We start from the raw sequence: 26,224 nt of genomic DNA on the forward strand, positions 1-26,224 counted from the left end.
GTACATTGTCTGCAGCAGGGTCTGCGAAACCGTGCAGCTAGTCTTGGAGGGAAAGTTCCAGAACAATCCGGGCCCCATCTAGCAGTACAAAACAAGAGCGGTTGAGGTTTGCGCTGAGGGACACACAGACAGAGCATTGCATACGGTTTCCACAACATCTCTCCACGTCAGGGTGAGCAACAACACCTCCCATCCTCTGAAACAGTGTCTTCACAGTCGTCTGCTGAGGGAAGAAAAAGGCAAAGCAAAGCTGCAGTGTGATGCTAAGGTACACATGAGCGGACAAGATGGGCCTGACTTGCTTCAGTCCAGATCTCACAGGCAGGATTTGAGTCCGGCAGATTTATCACTCTGAGGCGCGGAAAAAAAGGAAAAAAAAAAAAGTTGGCAAGGCGACGTCTGTTGCATTGTTATGTAACCCGGAGTGGGAGCTGCATCCGAGCAGTCGCAGCCAGAGAGATTTCTAGCTGAAGATGACAGCTACACGATATGGACAAAAGTATTGGGACACCTGCTCATTCATTGTTTGTATCTGGTCTTTTCTATGTATCCGGATACTTTTGTACATCCTGTGTAGATCAGTAAACTACGTACACTACAGGGACAAAAGTATTGGGACACCTGCTCATTCATTGTTTGTATCTGGTCTTTAATATCTATCTGGATACTTTTGCACATCCCGTGTAAATCAGTATATTATGTACACTGTAGAGACAAAAGTATTGGGACATGCATTGTTTGTATTGATCAGAGCTTTTCTGTGTATCTGGTCTTTAATATGTAACCGGATACTTGTGCACATCCCGTGTAAATCAGTCAACTATATACACTATATGGACAAAAGTATTGGGACACCTGCTCATTCATTGTTTGTATCTGGTCTTTAATATCTATCCGGATACTTTTGCACATCCTATGTAAATCAGTATATTATGTACACTATAGGAACAAAAGTATTGGGACATGCATTGTTTGTATTGGTCAGAGCTTTTCTCTGTATCTGGTCTTTAATATGTAACCACATACGTTTGCACATCCCGTGTAAATCAGTCAACTATATACACTATATGGACAAAAGTATCAGGACACCTGCCTATTCATTGTTTGTATTGGTCTTTTATATCTATCCAGATACTTGTGTACATCCTGTGTAAATCAGTCAACTATATACACTATATGGACAAAAGTATCAGGACACCTGCTCATTCATTGTTTGTATCTGATCTTTTATATTTATCCGGATACTTTTGCACATCCCATGTAAATCAGTATATTATGTACACTATAAGGACAAAAGTATTGGGACACCTGCTCATTCATTGTTTGTATTGGTCAGAGCTTTTCTGTACATCTAGGCTTTTTTTAATTTTCCGGATACTTTTGCACATCCTGTGTAAATAAGTTCATTATGTGCACTATAGGGACAAAAGTATTGGGATATTTGTTGTTTCTTTGGTCAGAGCTTTTCTGTGTATCTGGACTCCCTCATTAGAAGAGCTGTCTGGGTACTTCTGCACATAGCATGTAAATTAGTCAACTATACACACTATACATATATATAGGGACAAAGGTATTGGGACACCTGCTCATTCGTTGTTTCTATTGGTTGGTGCTTTTCTGCATATCTGGTCTTTTCTATGTATCCGGAGACATCCTCTGTAAATCAGTCAACTATATACACTACATGGATGTGTCATTTTGCACTCTTTAATCTCCAGTTCAAAACCCCTGTGTTCTAAGCAGAAATAGGATAGCATATCAGTGCATAGATATTTAGCATGGTAAGCCATGCTATAGGGACAAAAGTATTGGGACACATCTCTTTGTCGTTGAACTCAGGTGTATAAAATCCAGCCCCTAGTCCTGCAATCTGCCTTTCTTCCACACATCAGTGAAAGAACGGGAGGTTCTGAAGAGCTCACTGAACTCCAGCGTGGTTCTGTATGTAATAGGAGACACCGCTGCACCAACAACAACAAGTCAGCTGGTGAAATTTCCTCCCTCCTAGATCTTCCTCCATCAGCTGTGAGTGGTGTTATTATTGAACAGTGGAAGGGTTTAGGAGGAACAGCTCACAGAGAGCAGCTCAGCCACCGAGTGTCTGTCAGACCACGTAAAGTTACAGAGTGGGGTCAGGGCCGAGTGCTGAGCTCAGAGCAGAGTGCAGAAAAGCCTCCAGCTGACTCAGTAACTGCAGCAGAGCTCCACACCTGCTGCTGCTGGTAGAGCTTAGAGCAAAGGGGGACCAGCTCCTTATTAATAATGCCTGTCTTTATAACGAGCCGTCAGAAAAAAAAAATGTAGACGTAATGTGTAGGTGTCCCAATACTTTTGTCCATCGTCCAAATGTTAAAATCTCAGGAATCCCGCAGAACCTGGCCCTCGCTGCAGCGCTGTTTTGCTGGGGCGGACGCTGCTGGCCTGGTCACTGCAGTTTTGTTATTGTTTCCTCGCCCATATTTCACAGCGGGTGGGCGAGCAAGCGAGCGCGGGGAGGGGCCGCTTGTTCTCAAAATCCAATTTCCGAGAGCTCCAACCAATTGGAAGTGACGGCGTGATTAATACGAGCCTGCCTTCGAACCACAACCACAGGGGAAAGTGGAAAGTTCCACGAACTGCAATACCTGGCTCCCCACCAGCTGCCCCCAGCCTCAAATACTGTATGAAGTGCCACTAGTGATTAGGCAGCGCGAGGGAACAGGGCCGAGAACCGTTCTTATCAGTTATTACAGAGCCTCTATAAATATATACGGAGCACAGACACAAGCAGGGGCCGTTAATCCAACAAGTGCCAAAGACACCTGTTCAGGCGTCGGCCTGAAAGCCTGGAAAGCCTTGAAGTTTCGCAGGATTGCAGGTTTATAGGCCTGCGGGTTTGGCAAGGCGAGGCAAGGCGAGGCAAGGCGAGGCAAGGCGAGGCAAGGCAAGGCAAAGCCCCCCACTGTGGCCTGCCGCAGTTCTTTTGCAGGTCAATAAATTCAACCTGACGACCTACAGCCACCTGCCAATGCAGAGGTTGCTGTGGTGTTGTATAGCATGGCCTGGCATAGTGCAAGAGCTCACTACACTCACTCCACCAAGCCCTAGTGTTAACTGTGTGTGTGTGTGTGTGTGTGTGTGTGTAAAGGTCCTTATGGCTACCTCATTTGATCCTCATGTACAACTAAAACTTAATCTATGGGAAATATGCTAATCTGCAATATTCAGCAACAGTGTCATCTGCAAACTCTGACCACATATAGCAATGCATTTCATCTGCTGCCCGCTGCACACACACCCACAGAGAGTCAGCACAAGCCTACAACACACACTTGACTGCTTGGCTGCTGTAAAGCTTCACATAAAGAACATATGCAGATACACAGAGAGAAGAATTTCACGAACTGAGGGTAAATCTGTCTTACCTGAAGGCTGTGAGTGTCCGCTGCTGCTGCTGCTGCTGCTGCTGGATGAATTTCAGGGTGTTTAGTGGTGCTTCTTCCTATCTTGCTCTCCTCCTTCACTGCGCGTCTCTGTGTGTGTGGTGTGTGTATGAGTGTGTATTTTGGAGAGATGCTGTCTAGCCTATGAGGGATATGCTATCTGAACCCGTTCTTTCTCTGTTCCACCCTCCCTCCCTCCCTCCCTCCCTCGCTCACTCCCTCCATCCCTCCCTCCCTCCTCAGTAATAAACAGAGAGCACGTGTCATCCTGGATGATGCAGCATGAGGGCATAGCCAGAAAGAGAGAGAGAGAGAGAGAGAGAGAGAGAGAGATGGTGAGAGAGAGAGAGTGTAAGGAAAGAGACAAAAGAAGTTAGAGAGAATGGAGGAGAGGAGGGGGGAGAAAAATAGGCGACGTGGCGGAACAGCAGGTGCAGTAAAGCAAAGAAAAAAACACCTCTGCTGAAACACTATAGACGTCCAAATATTTATGGACACCCCTTCTACACACGTCTGACACAGACGTGCAAATGCACACACACAGCTTGTCTAGTCCCTGTAGAGAAGAAGTACTGCCAATAGAATAGGACCCTCTGGAGCAGATCAATAAACATGAACCTATTGGCACCATGCCAACTAATGCCAGGCGTGGGCTAGGGGGGGTGTAATTTCTGGGGGGGGGGTATTCTCTGGAATGACGGTGAAGGTGGTACTCCATCATTGTCTCTACTGTCCAGGGAGGAAGGCTTTCTACTACATTTTGGAGGAGCATTGCTGTGAGGATTTGATTGCATTCAGTGATAAGAGCATTGTTAGTGAGGTCAGGATGTTGGAGGATGATGATCACCACCACCCCACCTCACCTCATCTCAAAAGTACTGGATGGAGCTCCACCATCCATCATTCCACTGCTCCACAGCTCAATGCTGGGGAGCTTTATACCCCTCTATAGCCCACGCCTGGCATCACTTGGCATGGTGCCAATAGGGTCATGCTTCTGTTGATCTGCTCCTGCAGAGAGTCCTATTCTATTGGCAGTACTTCTTTTGACAGGGACTAGATAAGCTGTGTAGTGTGTAGTAGTAGGTGCAACTTAAGATAGATGAGTTGATGCATTCATTAGAAGAGGTGTCCATAAATATTTGGACATATATGTTTATGTATTTGTATATTTAATAGGATCCGAATGCTAAACCTATCCAGATTTTCTGAGAAGCACTTTCTGAAGGCAGGAGCAGGTTGTTGGTTCTGTAGGTTAGATCTATTTGGGTCTACCTGACCTATGTTACATATTCTCAGGTGCCACAGAGAAAGCTACCGTATGACCTAGAGGCAGATCCAGCACTGCGACAGAGTGAATAAGCTCTCTATCTTACCCTCAGTCTCGGCTCCATTACACCTGGCTTCGGCAGTGGCCTTGGAGCCGAGGTTTAATCAGCAAATGTTCATTTTCACCACAAAAGATCCTCATCAAGGCCTCAAAAACAAATCACAGATTTCAGATTTTTACCCCTCATAGAGATAGAGCCTTGCAGTGGACCTACAAGAGTAACATAGCTACACCATATGGACAAAAGTATTGGGACCCCTACTCATTCATTGTTTCTTCTGGAATCAAGGGCATTAAAAAGAGCTGATCCTGCTTTTGCTGGAGTAACTGTGTCTACTGTCCAGAGAAGAAGAAGAAGGCTTTCTGCTAGATTTTGGCCATTTTGGCCAGCCATTGCTGTGAGGATTCGATTGCATCGTACCAACTCACCTCATCCATGCCAAAAGTACTGGATGGAGCACCATCCATAACTGCAGAGAACACAGTTCGTCCACTGCTCCACAGCTCAGGGTAGAAAGCAGCCAATAGAGGGTATGCACTGACCCTATGTTTTCTCGCTGGAACACGCCCCCTGGAGTGGCAAGCGTTTATTAGCAAAGCGGCCAAACCGGGACTGAAACAAGCGACTATCTGCTCAAGCTAAAGGCAGCTGGACTCGACAGAGATCCATCCACCAGAGATCCATCTACATTACCAAACAACCAACGGTCCATGCACAGAGATGTGTAGCCAGGAGGGTCCAGCTAACTGAGGCTCAAATCACCTCATTTGAGGTGTCTCAGGAGGGTTTCCGGCTCAGTTAGTGGACTGGCTCATCCAGGTTTGCTTGCTTTTCCTTTTAATTGAACTGAGCATGTCGCTAAACTCGCAGCTACAGTGGGCTTCGTTATTTTCCCCACCTGTTTTCAGAGCGTGACTTCACCACTCAGTGAGCTCCCACACGTTTCGGTACCTGGATTCCAGGTGTTTCTATGAATCGCAGCAAATCCGTTAGCTTCTCTCCTCTTTAGCTTTCAGCACTCTGTGGAAGGAAGCTCTGAGCTCCTGCTGAATCAACAGCTCTTTTCCGTTTATGCTAACGCTAATGCTCAGTGGGCGTGGCCACAATGACTCCCGCCACCTGTGAGGTCACGTGCATACCTTCTATTAGAGGCTTCAGATGTCACCACAGTGACTAGTGAGAGAGTCATCGCTGGGAAAGTCGCCGCCCACTGCTACGTAATAGGCTGAACTGAATTTTCAACCACTAGGGGGCGCACTAGCCAGGTTTGAAGCAGCAAAAGCATCATTTATCGGCATGAAATGGTCAGATCCCTTTTTATTTTTACCCAAATGCTACAAGGAGTATGAGTGTGACAATGTTTGTAGATGAAATTAAATATTTAGACTTAACTCAGGCCTTAAAGGGGGCTGAGTCTTCTTCCACTGCAGATTTAATTATTCTTTATTCACACACACACACACACACACACACACACACACACACACTCACACACACACTCGTATCGTCTGAAGCGAGTGCTGCTGTTTATTCGTCTGCGATGTGATGCTATTACTATTAGTAAAGCTCCTCTGGCATTCTCCTCTTCCATCTTCTTCAGCAATTAAAGCAGAACAAAGGTTTTTTTTCAGACCCACAGTAATCCCTGATGGCTGTGTGTGTGTGAGTGTGTGTGTGTGTGTGTGTGTGTGTGTGAGCACTGTCTACTCTATCTCTGCATTCAGTGGTGACCCATTTCAAACAGCGCCGCATGGTCAGACAGAAGGAACAGATCAAACAGCACATGGAGATACAACACTCATCTGCAGTGAGTCTCCCGAGAGCCTCCACTGAAGGAGAACGTCCACCAATAGCGAACAGGTTCATCTGATATGCAGATGCAGCTCAGGAGCAGCCCAGACCTCCTCACACGCTAAACCAGGTCATGTTCAGGCTTTGCATCATTCACACGCAGCTGCTGCATTTCGCAGTTCGCCCTGGAGATAAAATGACAAAAGTATTGGGACACCTGCTCATTCACTGTTCCTTCGGAAATCAAGGGTGTTAAAAAGAGCTGATCCTGCTGCTGTTCGAGTAATCTGGGGGTTTCACTAGATTTTGGAGAAGCATTGCTGCGAGGAGGTGCAGCAGAACTGAAGTTCTGGCCACTAGGGGGCGCGCTAGCCAGGTTTGGAGCAGCAAAAGCGTCATTTATCGGCATGAAATGGTCAGATCCCGTGTTTTGCACAATGCTATAAGGAGTATGAGGCAGTCTTCTTCCACTGCAGATTTAGTTTATTCTTTATTACACATTCACATATACACAGTGAATGGACAAAAGTATTGGGACACCTGCTCATTCAGTGTTTCTTCTGAAATCAAGGGTATTTAAAAGAGCTGATCCTGCTGTAGTTGGAGTACCTGTCTCTACTGTCCAGGAAAGAAGGTTTTGGAGGAGCATTGCTGTGAGGATTTGATTGATTGCATCCAGCGGCAAAAGTTCACCATGTTCTTTAGCAGCTCTACTGCTCTACTGTAGCTTTGCAGCTCACTAGTAAACAAGCCCAGGACGTAAAGTCTGAACATCTTGCTGCAGTTTTCTCATTACCATGAAGCAGTCTACTGGCAGACACTTATACGGTAAACTTTACAGCTCCAAATTTCACAACAATACTGTCATTTCTTGGCATTTCTGAGTTTTAGTGTTGAATTGAGTGTGGGAGGTTCACTGCTTCTGGACCTGCTCTTCTCAATCAGGTTAGGTTTACACCCAACATTAATTTATAGCACCCCTGTTCAACTGACGTGAACATCGGCATCAGTGACACTGGATGCTGGACCCCACACTGCAGAACCGAGCCTGTGGAGAGCATCCTGAGCAGCTGCATGGCTATCTGGTTTGGAAACTGGGACGTCTCTGATTGCAAGAGCCTAGATCAGACAGCGGGGACAGCTGAGAAGATCACCTGGGTCTCTCTCTGCTCCATAAAGGACCTCCACCCCACATGCTGCATCCACAAAGCCAACTCCACCCATCCGGTAGAAGGTCATGGAGCGTCAGAGCCATCACTGCAACTGCAGCGACTTTCTCCAAGCCATCTCACTCTTTAGGAGTCAGACCGAACTGACCCCCCAACACACTCACACAGGGACTGCCCAGCAAGGCCTTCTGCTAGATGTTGCAGCATTGCCATCAGGATTTGACTGCATTCAGGTCTGATTGCACTCATCCCATAGAAATGAGTATTGGATGGAGCTCCACCACCATCACTCCAGAGAACACCAAGAGTTCCACTGCTCCACAGTGTAATGCTGGGGGGCTTTATACCCCTCTAGCTCATGCCTCCTACCCGCACCCTTTATATAGCACCCATGGGTGCAACCTAAAGTAGCTGAATGCATTCATTAGAAGGGGTGTCCACAAACATTTGTCCTCACCACACATATATATTTTACTTTGCTCTGTTTTTGCACATTTGTGCTTAATGTAGTGTTGGGTTGCTCTGTGTTGCATCGTGGTCCTGAAGGGGCTCCTGAGGCAACAGTAAAGGCTCTCAAACTTGAACTAGAAGCTTGTTTGAAGCTTTAGGGAATCTGTACTGGACGTAGAACTGATGGGACGTTTGCTTAAAATGACCAAACCTTCCAATAAATCGATCAGCCAAGATCACTGAGATGTATGCAAATATCATCTTTAATAGCAACGTTATATAATATTGCCTCTCCTAAATTGCTAACATTGGTTAGTACCTGCCATTGGTTTGACCTTCTGAGCTGGAAGGCCGGCCAGGCAATCTCCTGACAGGCGATGATGATTCATAGAGGATCGATGTGTCCTGATTAGGCCTTCAGAGCAAGGAAAACTAGGCCACAGCCTTTACCGATGGATGGCCAAAGCACTGTTCAGTTAAGCACAGTGATTTTTAATCCCATGCATGGTGTAATCTTGTGTTTTCGCAGCTATTACAGAGATTACTCAGCTAATGAAAGGCATTTGAGTTCAGTTAAGTGTGTCAAGAAAGAGCTGGGATAAAAACCCAGAGTCCAGGACTGGGATTAAGAAGCCGTACAGCGAACATTTCAAGCACAGAGTTATTCACATTAATGGCAGATACACCCATCAGCCATAACAGAGGGGTCAAGTAATGAAGTACAAATTATATTACTGATATTACTGAAATGCTTCATTTTCAATGGGCAGATCTGCAGCTGAAACAGGAGCCTAGTGCAGCCCAACATTTTTAACATCAACATTTTAATAGATCATTCCCCTCATTATGACTTTTAGAGAAATGGGTTTTTGGGGAGGGGGGGGTAGTGCACTATAGACCCCTGTGGCGCGGCCTAATCTTTCAGCCTTTGTTTTCCTTCCATTACTTTTACTTTTCTACTTGACGTCGTTCTGAAACCACTACTTTTACACTTTTACTGGAGTAAAAAGCTTCAGTTGATGCTTCAGCTTCTATAGAAGTCTTTTAAACCCACGTATCTCCACTCACTTCTACCTGAGGAATTAATGGGAATACGTTTGACACCTTTGACCTCATGCCAGCAAACCAGCTGGACTGATTTTAGGCCTCCTGTGAATTTCCGATAACTGGCTCTGGGATTGAAAAGTGACACTGCACATTAACCACCTGTCAATCAATCACAAGGTTGTTGGAGATCACTGTGGTCTGATACAGTATTTCACAAGCACCTGAGACCTGATATCCTTTGAAGTGTACAAAAGACCTTTTGTAGTAGACACTTCAAAGCTGTATGTTTTTATGCACCCAAAACAATCATCATTCATACCCAGATAGCATGCCCACGTGGGGCCTGTACGGGTAGTTTTGTCCATGGGTTCCATGTTCCACTTATGGATGCCCACCAGCATCAGTGATGGGACCAGGATGGGGTTGAACATTGGTCCACATCTGGGTTGTACACTGAGCATGGCGAATAACTGGGACCCATGTGAGATTAGGATGCACTGATGGGGCCCATTTTGGAAAGTCCACCTGGGCCCCAGTAACAGCCCATGCCCTCCAGGAACCTCCTCCTCTGTTCTGATTGGCTGCTGTATCATGTGCCTTGTTTAAAAACCCGTTCTTTAGCCAAATACCTCCTATCCTTTCAGCTCAAATTAGCTCAAAACACCCTCCAGAACACACACCTCATGCCATCCCTCATGGCAGTGGTGGTCTTGTCAGCACCCATGGACCACCTGCTGATCTAAAGCAGTGTTCAGAGTCCAGAGGTGCTCCGTTCTGTTTACAATAACTGATCTCACTCATGCTCAGGACTCAACTGTCTCTTATTTGTCCTTGTTAGCTTGCCGATAAGCAGGACTCAGTCCTCAGAGGCCTTCTTTGGAAGGCAGCGGGGATGAGGGAACGGTAACGGCCCCGCGTTGGGTGGGGTGTTGGGGAGGACCCTGCCAGAAAGTGGGGCGGTGCGAGATAAAGTAAACACGTCCGGCGGTCCGGAGGTTATCTGAGGTGTGCTGACGAGTCCATGCCAGAGTGATGGCGTCAAAATTCCCATTTCAACACGCTCAAGGCATTAGCCAATACTCAACACATACCCCTCTGTTGACAGAGGAGGGACTATAAAGGGCCTCCTGTATATTACATGTTCCTCCTGAAGGCCATAAATCTACACTCTCTGTGGTCCGTAGGCAGGAGGGTCAACAAACTGTCAATCATGGCTACAGAAGTGCTGTGTGTGACGAAGGGGGCAGTAAGGGCTATCGTGCATCATCCCAGACGTCACATCACACATGTCACACTGCAGGGCCCTCCCCTCATTTACGCCACTCATATTTGCTCCATAAAGGACCTCCACACCACAAGCTGCATCCACAAAGCCAACTCCACCCATCTGGTAGAAGGTCATGGAGCGTCAGAGCCATCACTGCAGCTGCAGCTTCTTTCTCCAAGCCGTCTCACTCTTTAAGACTCAGACCGAACTGACCCCCCAACATACTCACACAGGGACTGTCCAGGAAGGCCTTCTGCTAGATGTTGCAGCATTGCCATCAGGATTTGACTGCATTCAGAGCGTTAGTGAGGTCAGGATGTTGGATGATGATGATGATCACCACTCCACCTCATCCCAGACTCCCAAACTCATCCCAAATGTATTGGATGGAGCTCCACCACCATCATTTCAGAGAACACAGTTCTCAATGCTGGGGGGGGGCTTTATACCCCAAGGCAGGGCCCTCCCTTCATTTACAGCACTCATATTTGGGCCTGCCGCTGAAAATCTGTCAGATTTGTCGGGCCGAATTCAAGCAGCCTGATTAAAGGAACACTAAGGCTATGTCCACATACACAAATTGCGACACAGTGGTTAGCCATAACATTAAAACCACATGCCTAATATTGTGTGTGTTCCTCTAAAACCTCCACCAAAACAGCTCTGACCCATTAAGCCATGGACTTCACAAGACCTCTGAAGGTGAACTGCTGTGTTTTCTGGCACCAAGATCTGGCAGATCCTTTAAGAGACAGGTGGGTGGCCCTACATGAGCATCAGCGAGGAGCCTTGGGTGGCCAAAGCCCTGCTGCCGGTTCACTGGTTGTCCTTCCTTGGAGCACTTTTGGTAGGGAATAATCACTGGAATGTTAAAGGGCTGGACTGCTGTAGGCTGAATGTAAACGTGGTCATGGTTGTGACATCACAGCCTCGACGAATTTACCGACAAAGTTCTTTGGGCCATTTAGTCTGAACAGACTGGAGATTCGGGGGAGTGCTGATGTAAATACTTGGTGAGCATTAGCTCCATTAACTCCAATCAGCACCCTGCATGCTAACACACACACACACACACACACACACACACACACACTCTTTCTCTCTCTCTCTCTCTTTCTCACACACACACACACACACATTCAGCAGCACCCATCCGTACTCTTATTAGACTCCAACTGATATGCTAAAATTACACCACTGCGGTGGCGGAGCACACAGAGAGAGTGAGCGAGAGAGAGCAAGAGAGAAAGAGAGAGAGAGAGACAATGAGTCATCCCCCTGTTTTGATGAGAATGGATAAGAGCCCGTGGGTCTCATCTCTGATCCGTTTATGGACTGTTTTCCTCGTCCACTGAAGCTCTTCATGTCTATCAGCTGAGCGTCCACTGAGTGAGTGAGCGAGAGAGCGCAACGCAGGGAGAGCGACACCATGTTACACATAGAGAGAGAGAGAGATTTAATAAAGTCAGTAAAGATGTAAAAGCCGGGTGATGAGCTGAAAGAGCAGCTGATGTGACAGAAGGCAGGATTACGACAGCTGCTCGGGATCAGGCGCTTGGAGCTCACGGTCAGAACCACTAAGACTGACCACCAGACCAGACCAGACCATAGACCAGACAACTTGTCCCCACCACTGTGACCTCGTTACACACATACACAGCTGTTCAGAAGTTCAGAACCACTGTTTCAGTTTAATCAGGGTTGCACAAAAGTGTTGGACAAACGTTTTGGGACACCTGCTCATCATTCTTTGTTTCTTTGGAAATCAAGGCTATTAAAACAAGAGCTGATCCTGCTTTTGTTGGAGTGACTGTCCCTACTTCTACACAGAGAAGAAGAAGGTGGCTGTCTATTAGATTTTAGAGGAGCATTGCTGTAAGGATTTGATTGCATATGGGTGTGTGTGTGTGTGTGTGCATTTGCACATCTGTATCAGCAATGGGTGCAACTTAAAGTAGCTGAATGCATTTATTAGAAGAGGTGTCCACAAACTTTTGGACAGGTAGCGTAGATTAAGTGGTTCTCAGAGAGCGAGAGAGAGCGAGAGAGAGAGAGAGAGAGAGAAATTTCAAGAGGAGTGTGGGGGCGTTCACTAACATCCAGTTAATCCACACCTCTCTCTCTCTCTCTCTCTCTCTCTCTCTCTCTCTCTCTCTGCCTGCGGGACTGTCTGTTCTTTTCATAAAAGGAGAGCAAAAGAGGCTTGGGAGGACGACAGCATAACACAGCAGCTCTAACACACACACACACACACACTTGTTCTCATGCTCATTCTCCCATGCTAAGCAGGAAAAAAACTGGGACACAGAAGAAAGAGGAGACGTGGAGATGGACGGGAACACAAATTGTAGAAAGGAGCTCCTGCAGCTGATTAAGTTCTGCCCTCTGGACGGGATTTAATGCTCAGAATGGCCAGAATTCAGGATTCAGGAGCTTCTTTGAAAGTTTCTTTGAACACTTCAGAACCGCACACATCAGCTCTGCTTTACAGTTACATTTACACTGACCTCCAGCAGAGCTTCACTGTCACTCAGAAAATAAACACCCTTAGCTAGTACAGTATTAGCTAGAACCCAGAAGATCCTCTAATCTTAGACTCTACTAAATACAGAGGTCAGTCTGGAGACACAGTACTCCACACACTCTACACTCTGCACACTCAGTACTCTCAGTAGAGGAGGAGGGTCTTCAGTCTGGGTTTGAGGACAGTGAGTGTTGGACTCTGCTGTTCGGACACCCAGGGGAAGTTCGTTCCTCCACTTCGGTGCAGGACAGTAAAAAGCCTGGACGCTCGTCTTCCGTGGATCTTAAAGGATGGCGGGTCGAGCCGAGCCGTACTTGAAGCTGGAAGGGCTCTCGGTGCAGATCGGCTTTTGACCATCGCCATCAAGTACAGAGGGGCTGGCTGGTCCAGTCTTGGCTTTGTAGGCCAGAGTCAGGGGTTTGAATCTGATGACCTGAGCAGCACAGTTCTGGTCCAGGCCCCAACTTAATACTCCAGAGGGGTTCAACTCTGGACCTGGAATCCAGTTTCTGGATCACTGGATTTTGGTGTGACACTAAGCGGCTAATCAGTCACCTCAACAGCTCTCAGCTCAGTTATATCAGCTCTCAGCTCGATTCCAGATAAAGAATCTCAAACATCCTGAAGATACAGTGTGTCTCAGATTGGGGAAAAACTCAAAATGGAATTTTACAGCTAAAATACTAGTTTATCAGGATAGCGTGTATCCATGGCAACAGGGGCAGGGAGACACTCCCTCAGAGCTGGAGGAAGAAACCTTGGGAGAAACCAAGACTCACAAGGGGGACCCGACCCGTCCTCCTCTGGTCTACCGTAGAAGTCTACAGCTGAAAGCATGAACAGCCTTTTTAACTACCAGTGACAAAACCTTCAATTTGATGGTGTTACTGTTGATGTTTGTGGACATTTGTTGGTGTTTGTGAGTTTTATTGCTGTTTTCTGGTGTTTTACAGATGTTTGTTAGAGTTTAACAGTGTTCTGTTGGTGTTTGTTGGTGTTTATTAGGGTTTGATGGTGTTTTACTGATGTTTAATGGTGTTTTGATGTTTGGTGGTGTTTATGGTTTGATGGTGTTTTGATGTTTGGTAGGGTTTATTAGGGTTTGATGTTCTGTTGGTGTTTGATGGTGTTTTGTTTTGTTGGTGTTTGTTAAGGTTTGATTGTGTTTTGTCAGTGTTTGTAAGGCTCTGATGTTCTTTTGTTGGTGTTTGTTACGGTTTCATGGTGTTTTGCTGATGTTTGATGGTGTTCTGTTGGTGTTTTATTGGTGTTCATTAGGGTTTGATGGTGTTCTGTTGGTGTTCATTAGGGTTTGATGGTCTTTTGTTGGTGTTTGTTAGGGTTTGATGGTGTTCTGTTGGTGTTTCCTAAATCTAAAATTTTAATTTTAAGCAATTTCAAGCACCATGGATGACCAGCACTCATGTTCCTAGAACATTTCAAAGTGATACACAGCTTCAGTGGCCTCATGTTTATCACCATTTTTGGCCAAGCCTCTGGAGGCTTCTGCAGTTGCCTGGCTGGAGATTCTCTCTGCTGAAATGTGTTTGTTTAGTCACATGACCCCTCATGGCCAAATCACTGTTAGAAGCGGTTCTACAAAATGCTGCTAAATACCTTTGGTATCTTTTCCCTATTCTACTTGTCTGCCAGTGAAAACACAGAGTACATACATTACTGTCGGAGCTGACTTTCAGCCATTGGAGCAGAATTAAAAGCTTAGACTGGTCTCGGTGGAGCAGGATGATGAACAGTCTAACTCTCCTCTAATGGTTAATCTCATTACAGCTGAACACGGCATGTCGTCACCATTACGGCCCAAACCGCTCTGTTCATCGTCGCGGCAGATCGACGCGATGCAGGCCAGGCCGTGTGTGTGTGTGTGTGTGTGTAAGAGTGTGAGTGTATTTGTGCTGTAACTGGGTTGGAAACAAACGTTGCTGTCTTAGAGACTCAGCCATAACAGAACACAGAGGATGTTATCTGATTTGTGGTTCGGGCGCACTGTTCACTGAGCTCGCTGATGCAGCTCCAGAGTGATACATAATTTATGGAGATTTCATCCCTGAAACCTGATCCCAGCTGAGGAGCTGATCCCTCCCGTTCTGGGAGCAGGAGAGCCATCCTTAAAGCATAGGCCTCAGACATTATAACAATTAAACCCCTCATTTGTCGCAAAACACACTTTCGGAACCCTTGAGGACCCTTTTCACGACATGGACAAAAGTATTGGGACACCTGCTCGTCAATCCATTTCATTTCTTCTGAAATCAAGAGTGTTAAAAAGAGTTTCTCCTGCTTTTGTTGGAGTAACTGTCTCTACTGTCCAAAGTAAAGGCTTTCTACAATTTAGGAGGATCGTAGCATTACTGTGAGGATTTGATTGCATTCAGCGACAAGAGCTATGATCACCACCCCACCTCATCATCTCCAACTCCCCAACACCTCATCCCAAAAGTACTGGATGGAACTCCACCACCATCACTCCAGAGAACACAGTTCTTCCACTGATCCACAGCTCCTCAATGCTGGGGGGCTTTATAAACACCCCTCTAGCCCAAACCTGGCGTTAGGCACGGTGCTGTTCTACTGGCAATGGGTGCTTATACAGAAGACAACCCGACAAGCCAAAACACGAAGCCAGTCGGTGACATAACAGGGAAAGGGGGACACTGAACAGTCATCTCTGTGATTGGACTTGTCGTCTCTAAAAGTCAATTATGATCTCCCTCGCCCCAGCCAAACCCGGGCAGCCCTGTCTGCACTGCCCTGACAGCAGGATCGAAGTGACCACGCCAGAGGCCAACATCGATATCGTCCACAATCACCAAGCAGGCCTGCATTTAACACATGAGCGGACAGCTAGGACTCCAGCCACACACACACACACATACACACATCATCATCTTTATCTGCATTACTGTTTATTACAGTATTATTAATTATTATTATAATTACTACAGTGGTATTAATGTTTACCTTTACCTGTCTTTTCTTTCTCCCCTTTTGCTTTTAAAGCAGCATTACGCAGAATATCTGCAATCTTACAATATTAATAAGACAATTAATATTAAAAATATAAATTATCTCATATAATTAAAAATAATTCGCCAGTAAAGAAACTTTACTCCGAAACTCTGATGTCTTCAGCGAACCGATTTTTGTAAATATCTTAAAACAGTGCTCCGACATCCAACTTCTGAAGTAAATGGAAACGTAGCATTACCTCTCTGAGCTTGGAAATGCTGCTACTGCACTCTACTGCTACTGCTCTGCGTAATCCGAGTCATATTAGTGTCAAATCCTGTAGTATTACTCTGCCGCCTCAGCCCACATGCTGCTCTACCTTCAGATCAAGCTTCTGCAGCTCTCAGCTTGTCCAGAAGTGCTTGTATACAGCATGTCCTTTAGGGGGCGCTCAAAGTTAGACATGTTTATGCCTGTTTTATCATTTATAGACTTTCTCATGTTTGCTTTTCTTCTATATATCATTTATTTAAATTGATGCTAATTACTTTTGTAGTTTTGGACACTGACATCTTCCCACTATTAAATAATGTTAATTATTAATACTATTATTCTTTATCATAGTTATTACAGTATGTGTCGTTGCAACAGTCATATTATTGGCTACAGGCCTATATTATGCAAATAGGACCTCAATGCAAAATGGGCTGCTCTCCTGGACATGGATTAAGCCTAGTCTTGGACTTAACGGCTATAGAGTGTGTCAGGAAGAGAGAGAGAGAGAGAGAGAGAGAGAGAGAGAGAGAGAGAGAGAGAGAGAGAGGAGATGCGATTTACCCTTTTGTTGACTGACGCAAACAAGATTTTTGGACGTGCACACACACACACACACACAAATCCTGGTGACGCAGTGTTGGCTGTGTGTTTATTAGAGGTGACATTCACATACAGCAAGCCATCGCCTAAAGGTCAACACAAACACAGACAGTGAGAGAGTGAAAGAGTGAGAGAGTGAGAGAGCGAGTGCTGCTTGCAGGGACCTGTAATTTAGTGCTTAAATCAATCTGTGCTTTCTTCTGCTAATAACAGTCATACACACCATAAACACCCCCCCCCCTTCAAAAAACACACTGACTGCGCCCCCTACTGTCCAAAACTGTGCTGATGTTGCTTTTACTTTTAACTGAGCTGTTTCCCACCAAACACCACAGGTTCAAATAAGGCTACAGTATACAGAGTTAATTATAATAATTATAATAATAGAGTATAAATTTATTCAAGTTCAGGCTAATCGAGATCATGGTTTTATTGTTATTATAATATATTATTATTTGTATTATTATTATGACTTTGGAACACACATCCTGCTTATATCTGTATATTGGATTCTATTATAGATTCTTTTATCAGCTACACTTCAAGATTCAGCACTGAATTTTCTATTACCGTCTCAGAACAGCAGTGTCTGGCCGTGTCGGCTGTTCATGTTGTGGAATTAAATGTTTTAAATTCCTTCTATATGTCATCTATTTGAATTGATGCTAATTATTTTTGTAGTTATGGACACTGATGTCTTCCTGCTATTAAATAATGTTAATTATTAATACTATTATTTTTTTTATAATTATTATTATCATAATTCCCATATAATTTGTCTTTGCAAAAGTAATATTATTGCCTACAGGCCTATATAATGCAAAATGGGCCGGTCTCCTCGACATGGATTAAGCTTTGTCTTGGCCTGAACAGCTATGGAAGTGTAGAATAACCTTTAATAGCTTTTGTTAGTCCAGGATTAGGAGGAGTCTTGCTCTGAGAAACCGGGCCTAGCTGTTATTAGTGTGTTGGGGAAAGAGAGAGAGAGGGCGAGAGTGAGTTATATATCTATTAGCTGGATATTGAATTCTATTATCAATTACACTTCAAACTGTAAGCTGTGTCAGCTGTTCATGTTGTGAAATGAAATGTTTGAAATACAGCCTTTAATCATTTATTCATCACAGGGTTTCAAAAATAAAAGTTCTATCATTTAGTAATTTCAATTATGGTAGACGCTCCACTCCACTGCCTAAATACTGACCGCACGACACCAGAGAGCTCTCAGTCTCTGATTAGTCGTTGTAGTGTTACTCTGCCGCCTCAGCCCACATGTTTCTCTACCTTCAGATCAAGCTGCTGCAGCTCTCAGCTTGTCCAGAAGTGCTTGTATACAGCATGTCCTTTAGGGGGCGCTCAAAGTTAGACATGTTCCTGTTTTATCATTTATAGACTTTCATATGTTTGCTTTCCTTCTATATATCATTTATTTAAATTGATGCTAATTACTTTTGTAGTTATGGACACTGACATCTTCCCACTATTTAATAATGTACATACATATATACATATACATACATACATACATACATACATACATACATATATATACAAACACACACACACACACACACACACATACATTATATATATATGCAATATTTTCAGAGTCTGATTTTGCTCTTTTGCTGTGAACATGAGGACCAGAGTCAAGACAACATTGCTCAGGAGCCACAGGTCAAACCTTTAGGGTCACCAAAAAAAGTTGCTTAGATCAAAATTGTGAATTTAGACCATTAGGAGACTATTGTGCTTGAACAGAGCTGAATAATTCTCACCGTAATGAAGGAAAGTGACCACACCGGTCAGAAACGCTCTTCAGGAGGCAGGTGTGGGTTTATCAGTGGCTGCTCCTGCAGAAGACTTCATCAACACAAACACAGAAGCTCTACTTCAGCTGCGAACCCGTAGTTGGCCCAAAAACAAAAAGACGTCCAGGTACGTTCTGGAGAAAAATGAACTAGCATCACAGCAAGGGTGGAGGCGATCAACAGCCCAAAAGGATACCACCTGATCCGGAGAACCTGGCGGAGGGAGAGCACCATGACCTGGGCCTGTATGGTTACACAGATACGATCTTACGATCCCTAATATATCCCCATCCCTACATACTAACGACGGACCTGCTGCCGGCAGTAGAAGCACAGGACTGTAGGAGCTACTCTATAATGGAGGGCTATGTTCAAATAGCTTCCCTTTTGATTATAAAAGAAATATATAAACAAACAAATGAATAAATAAGAACTACTTAATGCCTGATCATTATTTTTGATGATCTCATCATTATCGATTAATCTGCTGATTATTTGCTCCATTAATTGGTGACAATAATAAGAAATCGGTGGGATTCTCAGTTCAGACCCTTTTTTTATTTAAAGAAATCTTGCACGTGCAACTGGTGGGGTGTGTGTGTGTGTGTGTGTGTCACAGACTATTACTATTATTTCATGCAAATATGCAACAACGGCCCACCCACGAATTTACTGTACATACCACTGCAGCATCCCAAACATTAGGGGGCGCTTCTTAAGTGTTCAGTAGTGCTAAAAAAAATATATATTGTGGGCATTTTTGATGTTTTACTTAATATTTCCAGTATTTTGTGGTCAAGAACAAATAAAATCATATAGATCAAGAACAATAACACTGTCATTATGTCATTCCTGACGTTCTACAGGTTCCTCAGTCAGAGTAGGGCTGTGGAACGGTCATCTACAGCCCTACAACACGGTCCATCATTCTAGACCCATGACCAGAACATGAGGATGGTTTATCTGTGATCTATTAACTTCACTGTAAACCCGGATTCCTAAGTTTTGTACTGGAGGGAAGCTGGAAATACTGGGCTTCTTTTACTGGGCTTTGGAAACGGTGAAGCGGTGAATACGCTGCCCAAACACAATGGTCACAATGGACTGTTCATCAATATTCATCATAAATGTCGAGTAAACCTTCAGCCTTACTCGTCATTTCCTCAGAGGGTCTAAGACGTTCGCACAGCGGGCTGAGCTGCATTATAAATAAATAAATAAATATCAACAATAAAAGAGTGTGTGTATTCATATTTAATTAATTCACTGATTTTGGTACAAATGTCAATATCAGAAGCGACTCATCCTTACAAAAGAGTACAAAAGGCTTTAAAATAATCCTAAGAGTTCAAAAGTACAATCAAGACACACACACACACACACACACACACACACACACACACACACACACACACACACACACACACACACACCTTCACTCTCTCAGATACGTGTCTCTGTGATCGTGCGGTCAGGCTTGCAGGTCAGTGATCTTCCTCTTGCGGTAGTTGGTGACCAGGCTGGAGGCGGTCAGCTGGGCGGCCCGGCCTTTCTCCCACAGCTGGAAGCCGTTGAGGCCGCTCTGGCCGGCTTTGAACAGCACCTTCTCCAGGCAGTCCAGTCGCTCCACCAGTGCCGACGTGTCCTCGTTGTACGCGTTCTGGGACGAGTCCATGGTGCGCCGGAACCGGCCGATGAATGTCTGGTCAGGAGAGAAGGTGACACAGGGTCAGTGCGTGCAGTACAGCTCCCATCTGGGACGGCAGTGCCTACTGTCAAACTCCTGAACGGGACACGTGAGAGACATCGCCTGTCATGTTTAATAAATGCCGTCACCACGATTAGCCCCGATGATCCTGAGCACTGGACTGTATCGGGACGACCCTGGCCGATCAATTCTTCCATCTCTACTCCTTTTTCTTCCTCAATGTCTTTCAAGAACAATATTCACTGCATGCTTCCTAACCCCATCCCTCTACCCCCCGTCTCTCAGCAGTGAGAGAGTTTTACTGTAGAAGCTCCAGATCTCATCAGAACAGATAAAGCAGCTGAACATGAATCCAGTAAAAAGGAGAAACAAGAGCTTCTCATTCTGAAGAAAGAAAGTAGTGAGATCTTGTCGGTGAGCTAGTCTGAAGAACAGAGCTCGGTTCCTCCAGGTTTCTCCTGGACGCCCCCCAGTCCAGCCAGCACAGCGTGGAGGATGTGTTCACCTCCATCAGCAGCAGCAGCAGCAGCAGCAGCTCACCTGATTTACCATCATTAAGCCCTGATTTACCACCAAACCAGGTGTTGATCTGAGGAGAACTCTAAATAACACTAGACTCCATGAGAGAGGAGAACTTTGGAGATATGGAGACTAATCTTAAGACCACCACACACACACACACACTGTCCAGCTGGGCTGCTGGACAGCACTTCAGCTGTGGTGGAGAAAAGATAAACACAGCCTGTGAGAGAGAGCAGCGCTGAGAGAGAAAGTAATTGAGGCTCGTTTCTCACTGCAGGATTTAACAAGGCAAAAGTGTATTTCTGGCAGCCGAGGGACGAAAGCAGCAGGACGCCACAGTGGCCGGTACCTACAGGGAGCTGTTGCTGTGACGGCCACTCAGCCGCCAAGGCCGGTCTGCCCGGCAACGCTGCGTAAAGGAGGACGTGTGGGGAGAGCACCCCCTGCTGGTAGTGAATGGTAAACAACCCATTTTGACTCGATCACGATCTCAGAACCTCACACACACACACACACACACACACACACACACACACACACACACACACATCCTCAGTGTAAATAGTGTAAATATATATCACTAGTTAAAGTAATACATGCAGGGCCGTCCCAAGCCGTTATGGGGCCCTAAGCAAATTTTCATTGGGGGGGCCGCCCCATACCACCACCTCAGCTCCCCACAAACTGCCGGATGTTGCCCTTCAGTCGCACCACTGCATCATAAAGATCCTTAAAGGCTCCTCTAAGGTAAGCACTCACCTGTAGAACGGTCTGCGCGATCTCCAGGTTCTCTGGACTGTCGAAGTGGAGCATCTGTGAGCCCAGGCCGTAGTAGTACGGGCCCATCTTATGAAGGTCCACCACGTTGGCGTCGGCTCCGAACACCGTCCTCCAGCCCTCGCGGTACACTTTGGGCAGCTCCACGGAGATCACGCGCCGCTTCCTCTCATACAGGCCCTTAGCCAACCACAGCGGCATCTCCATCTTCGTGCCCTAACACACACAAACACACATCAGACACAGACAATATGTCCCAATACTTTTGTCCACCTGCTCATTCATTTCTTCTTCAAAAAAAAGGGTGTTAATACAAAACACCACACCCACCACACCACACCCCACCACACACCAGTATTAGATGATTGGGGGGGGCTTTGTACCCCTCTATAAGCCCATACCTGGCATTATTGGGCAGCATTAATGGGTGTCAATAGGGTCATGATGTTGATCTGCTCCAGAGGGTCCTATTCTATTGGCAGTACTTCTTCTCTACGGGGGCTAGACAAGCTGTGTGTGTGTGTGTGTGTGTGTGTGTGTGTGTGTGTGTGTGTGTGTGCATTTGCACATCTGTGTCAGCAATGGGAGTATCATAAAGCAGCATAATGCGTTCATTAGCAAGGGTGTCCATAAATATTTGGACACCCAGGGTAGCAAACAGGGCTCGTGCGTGTGTGTGTGTTCCGGTCACCTCGGGTATGTGGCGACTCTCCGCGTTCTTCTCCAGGAAGCCCAGTCCGGGAAACTCGGTGTCCGTCCTGCAGGGCAGGCGCTCCTGCGACAGCAAGATATCGTCCAGCGAGAGGAAGCTCTCCTCCATCCCCACCCCCGGAGCCACGGGCATGTACGACTGGGTGTCCATGGCGCGGCCGGTCAGACAGACACGCAGAGCCCACAACACGCAGATTGGCGCCAGACTTCAACCATAACTACAGCGCCCCGATCGCATCGAGCAGGCCAAAGCCATCGATCGCAGAGCGCCACTGTTTTCTCTATAGAACATAATTATATAAATATATAGTACAATTCTAGTGTGTTATTGTTATTTTTATACATTTCGCATATATATTTATAATTATTTATAATAATTTCATGAATGTCGTTTATAAAGCGGCTGCGGCTGCGGCCTCGTCTCAAATTGCTACCTAGCCCCTACATAGTGCACTACGTAGATCCCAAATGAATAACACTAGCAACACTTGGCTGCTGCTGGCAAACTGCACACTGTACGTTCAGTCATTAATTAGTAGCCAACTAGTTAGTAGCCAAGACGTCTGACATGATCAGTGTACAGCAATGTAAATGCACTATGCAGGGAGGTTGATCCATTTGAAACGCAGCCGCCTTCTCGGTAGTTTAGTGCACCGTCTTCCCGGATGGTGCTTCTCTTCAAACACACACGTGTTTACGTAAGTATTTACTATAAATATGTTTATTGTTATTTATAATAATTTCATATTGACTGTCGTCGTGTAATTGTTTTGCTAATGTCGTTTATAAAGCGGCTGCGGCCTCGTCTCGAATGGCTACGTAGTCCCTACATAGTGCACTACTTAGTATTTACACTAGCAACAGCGCGCCGATCACATCGAGCAGGCAAAAGCAATTTAACAATTATAATTCTACTGATATTTTACTAGTATATATGTATATATATACACATACTAGTAAAATATCAGTAGAATTATAATTGTTAAATATAATTATGTTATATAGAGAAAACAATGGCGTCTTATCGACCCTTATCGATGGCTATATATATATATATATATATATATATATATATATATATATATATATATATATATATATATATATATAGTTGGTTTTAGTAGTTTTTTTATTTTATTGGTTTTATTAGTATAGCTGCTTTATATATATATATATATATATATATATATATATATATATATATATATATATATATATATAGTTGTTTTTTTTATTTTATTGGTTTTATTAGTATAGCTGCTTTATATATATATATATATATATATATATATATATATATATATATATATATATATATATATACACACTGGGAACGCATCACAGCTAACGTCTCAAATGGCTACATAGCCCCTACATAGTGCACTGCGTAGATCCCAAATTAATAACACTAGCAACGGCTGCCGCTGGCAAATTGTACACTATACGCCCAGTCATTAATTAGTAGCCAACTAGTTAGTAGCCAAGACATCTGACATGATCAGAGTACATCACTGTAAATGCACTATGCAGGGAGGTTGATCCATTTGAAACGCAGCCGCCTTCTCGGTTCCTTTGTGATGGGGCGTCTCTTCAAACACACACGTGGGTGAACTATTTACTATAAATATGTAGTTCATTTTTTAGTTTATTATTATTTATAATATTTTCATGCTGACTGTCGTCGTGTAATTGATTTGCTAATGTCGTTTATAAAGCGGCTGCGGCCTCGTCTCAAATGTCTCCCTTGGCCCTTCATAGTGCACTACATAAGTCACGATAATAAAAAAATAATCTCGGTTTCCTTTGAAAATAAATAGGATATTTATGTCAAGTAAGCTTAGTTTAGCCGTTATTAATAAAGGCTGAGACATACAGGGCACAAATGACCCTGTACCCCATTATAGGGAGGGAGGGAGCATGCAGGGAGCACGGTGCATTTGAGCCTCAGCCTTCTTCTTAGCACTTCTGTAGTGGTCCTTCTATTCAAAGACATGAACAAGGCAGAACACGTGGGAATGTGTTAGCATGTCGTGATCATATTTAAATCATTAAAAACTGGTTAGGGAAGCCGGAGTTTGTCCAGCAGGTGGCGCAATTCCTCTGTGTTTCTCAGTATTTCTCATTTTCGTTTCTCATTATTAGAACCCCTTATACATTGTTGACAGGCCTATAACCTCATTTCATCCTGAATCGTGATGCACTGCAGATGTCTACAGTACGGCATATGAGCAGTTCATGCAGGGTCCAAAAGTATGCAGACGGTCTCTGTAATTAGTTCATTCCCACATAAGGGGTTCAGGGGTACACAGGTCTTGTCTAATCTCCATAGAACAGCATTTCCAATAGACTGGGATGCTCTGGAGCCACCGCACGTGAGCTTAGGGTCACTGTGCCCAATGCCAAGCTTGGGCTAGAAGGGTATAAAGCTCCCCAGGGTTGAGCTGTGAGGCAGCAGAACTGCGACCATCACTCTGGGGTCAGCACCTGACCTCACGGATGCTCTTGTGATTGCTGGATGCAATCGAATCCTCCTCACAGCAATGTTCCAATATCTAATGTAAAGTCCCTGTGGATACACTCGCTTTCAGATGAAACACAAGTGTCCACATACTTTTGGACATGTGGTGTAGAAGTAGGTCAAGCTATGGTGTGTGTGTGTGCTCTTACTGACTGTCTAAACACCTGCCCACATCACACACACATCTATCGTGTATATGCATGCCCGGGAGCTGCCCCATGGAGAGAGTTTACCCTGGGCCCCACAACTCCAAAAGTACCCCAAAATACATTGATTTAGGGCCCCTGTTAGTCACAGGCCCTTAGTATTAACCTGCAGCGCCACCCCACCCTCACAACCCCCCTGTATTCATGCGGCCTAGCTCCTCTGACCACAACGGAATATGCAAAGCTGCAGCATTACAGACATTACAGCCATGCAGCGTTCACATGAGGCCTTCACTTCTGAAAGGAGGAAGACAGGACTGCCATCAGGCCTTGCTTCATTTTTTAACCATTTATTTTTTTAAATATATGCATAATTAAACAGTTGGATTATAAACAAAGTCATTCCAGAGAACACAGCTCTTCCACTGCCCCACAGCTCAATACTGGGGGGCTTTATTTACACCCCTCTACTAGCCCACGCCTGGCTTTATTAGGCAGCATGGTGCCAATAGGGTCATGATGCTTATCTGCTCCAGTCCTATTCTATTGGCAGTACTTCTCTACAGGGACTGGACGAGTGTGTGTGTGCATTTGCACATCTGTATCAGCAAATGGTGTATCGTGAAGTAGCTGGGTGTGTCCACACCCTCACAACACCCCTCACAACACCTCTGTATTCATGCGGCCTAACTCTTCTGACCACACCATGCAGCGTTCACATGAGGCCTTCACTTCTGAAAGGAGGACGACGGGACTGGAATCAGGCCTTGCTTCATTTTTTTGCCATTTATTTTGTAAATATATGCATCATTAAATAGTTAAGTTGAACAAAATATATTAAAAAGTAATCATTTCCAGTGGATTTGATGTGAAACACTGCTTTCTAGAGAAATTAGGACTGGGGGGAATTCACCTGGGGGGTGAATGCATCCAGACGGAGTTTACCTCCTCTAAAAGCTCCACCATTGGTTATGAATACGCTGCATATTGATGTCTGATACACAGCTATTCAATATGTCTGAGACAGGTTTGACTTAAATTATATATATATATATACATAAAAATATATATTTATATATATATATATATATATATATATATATATATATATATATATTTATTATTATTTTTTTTTTTTTTTATTAGCGCCCGACCGCTGAGGTACCTGCATCAGACCAGCTGCCACC

At 44.8% G+C, this 26,224-nt stretch overlaps 2 protein-coding genes across 2 annotated transcripts in view; both read right to left on the minus strand.

Annotated features, from left to right (window-relative positions):
• Nucleotides 1-3,595, minus strand: part of ndrg4 (NDRG family member 4) — a 59,894-nt gene extending 56,299 nt beyond the window's left edge. The window contains 2 exon segments of the mRNA XM_072664195.1: nucleotides 5-78; nucleotides 3,405-3,595. Of these exon segments, the coding sequence (XP_072520296.1) occupies nucleotides 5-78 (74 nt within the window). The 5' untranslated portion in view covers nucleotides 3,405-3,595.
• Nucleotides 3,596-19,891: 16,296 nt separating this feature from the next.
• On the minus strand, nucleotides 19,892-22,592 carry gins3 (GINS complex subunit 3). Its single transcript, XM_072663676.1, has 3 exons — nucleotides 22,354-22,592; nucleotides 21,645-21,878; nucleotides 19,892-20,357 (listed from the first exon to the last, which is right to left on the minus strand). The coding sequence occupies exons 1-3, from the start codon at nucleotides 22,522-22,524 to the stop codon at nucleotides 20,127-20,129; spliced, it is 636 nt and encodes a 211-aa protein (XP_072519777.1). The 5' UTR covers nucleotides 22,525-22,592; the 3' UTR covers nucleotides 19,892-20,126.
• Between the last annotated feature and the right edge of the window lie 3,632 nt (nucleotides 22,593-26,224).

Source organism: Salminus brasiliensis, chromosome 19 (genome assembly GCF_030463535.1).
Source record: "Salminus brasiliensis chromosome 19, fSalBra1.hap2, whole genome shotgun sequence".
NCBI classification, from domain to species: Eukaryota; Metazoa; Chordata; class Actinopteri; order Characiformes; family Bryconidae; genus Salminus; species Salminus brasiliensis.

Excerpts from the sequence above, each read along its gene's own strand:
- gins3 (XM_072663676.1), bottom strand. The coding sequence starts at position 22,524 with ATGGACACCCAGTCGTACATGCCCGTGGCTCCGGGGGTGGGGATGGAG. Across the intron at positions 21,879-22,353 it reads AGAGTCGCCACATACCCGAG|GGCACGAAGATGGAGATGCC; the intron begins GTGACCGGAACA and ends TGTGTGTGTTAG. Across the intron at positions 20,358-21,644 it reads TCGCGCAGACCGTTCTACAG|ACATTCATCGGCCGGTTCCG; the intron begins GTGAGTGCTTAC and ends TCTCCTGACCAG.